A 363-nucleotide genomic window follows, 5' to 3' on the forward strand; every position below is an offset into this window, starting at 1 on the left:
AAGGATGTCTTCTGTCAAACCGGTTGAACGCTTTTTTGCCTTTTTGTCTTTCCCCATGGCGACAAATTGATTTGATTTTCAACTCATTTGGACGATTACAACATTTCGTCCGCCATAGTTTAGTCCCACGTGGGGAACGTGGGGAGCAAGGAAAATAAACCAGCGGTCGTAGCATTTTTAATAAATTATGTTATGTAAGGAGATTCAATTAGAACATTATAGGACCGCAATGCACACAAAAAACCTGTTGAACTGTTAGGCAAGTAAGATGGACAGCGAAGTGATTTAAATCATTACAATCATAGTCGAATGATTGAATCTCGGAGAGGGAAGGGAGTGGCAATCCCTATGTCGGACTACAGG

The 363-nt window shown here is 41.0% G+C and overlaps 1 protein-coding gene across 1 annotated transcript in view; it reads right to left on the reverse strand.

The window, feature by feature from the left end:
* Nucleotides 1-162, reverse strand: part of LOC110051246 (bystin-like) — a 14,728-nt gene extending 14,566 nt beyond the window's left edge. The window contains exon 1 of the mRNA XM_089277713.1: nucleotides 1-162. This exon is cut by the window's left edge and continues 72 nt beyond it. Coding sequence (XP_089133839.1) covers nucleotides 1-57 — 57 coding nt within the window. The 5' untranslated portion in view covers nucleotides 58-162.
* Nucleotides 163-363: the final 201 nt, after the last annotated feature.

The sequence above is a fragment of the Orbicella faveolata genome, unplaced genomic scaffold (assembly GCF_042242905.1).
Source record: "Orbicella faveolata isolate gen_17 unplaced genomic scaffold, um_ofav_v1 contig_46, whole genome shotgun sequence".
Taxonomy (NCBI): Eukaryota; Metazoa; Cnidaria; class Anthozoa; order Scleractinia; family Merulinidae; genus Orbicella; species Orbicella faveolata.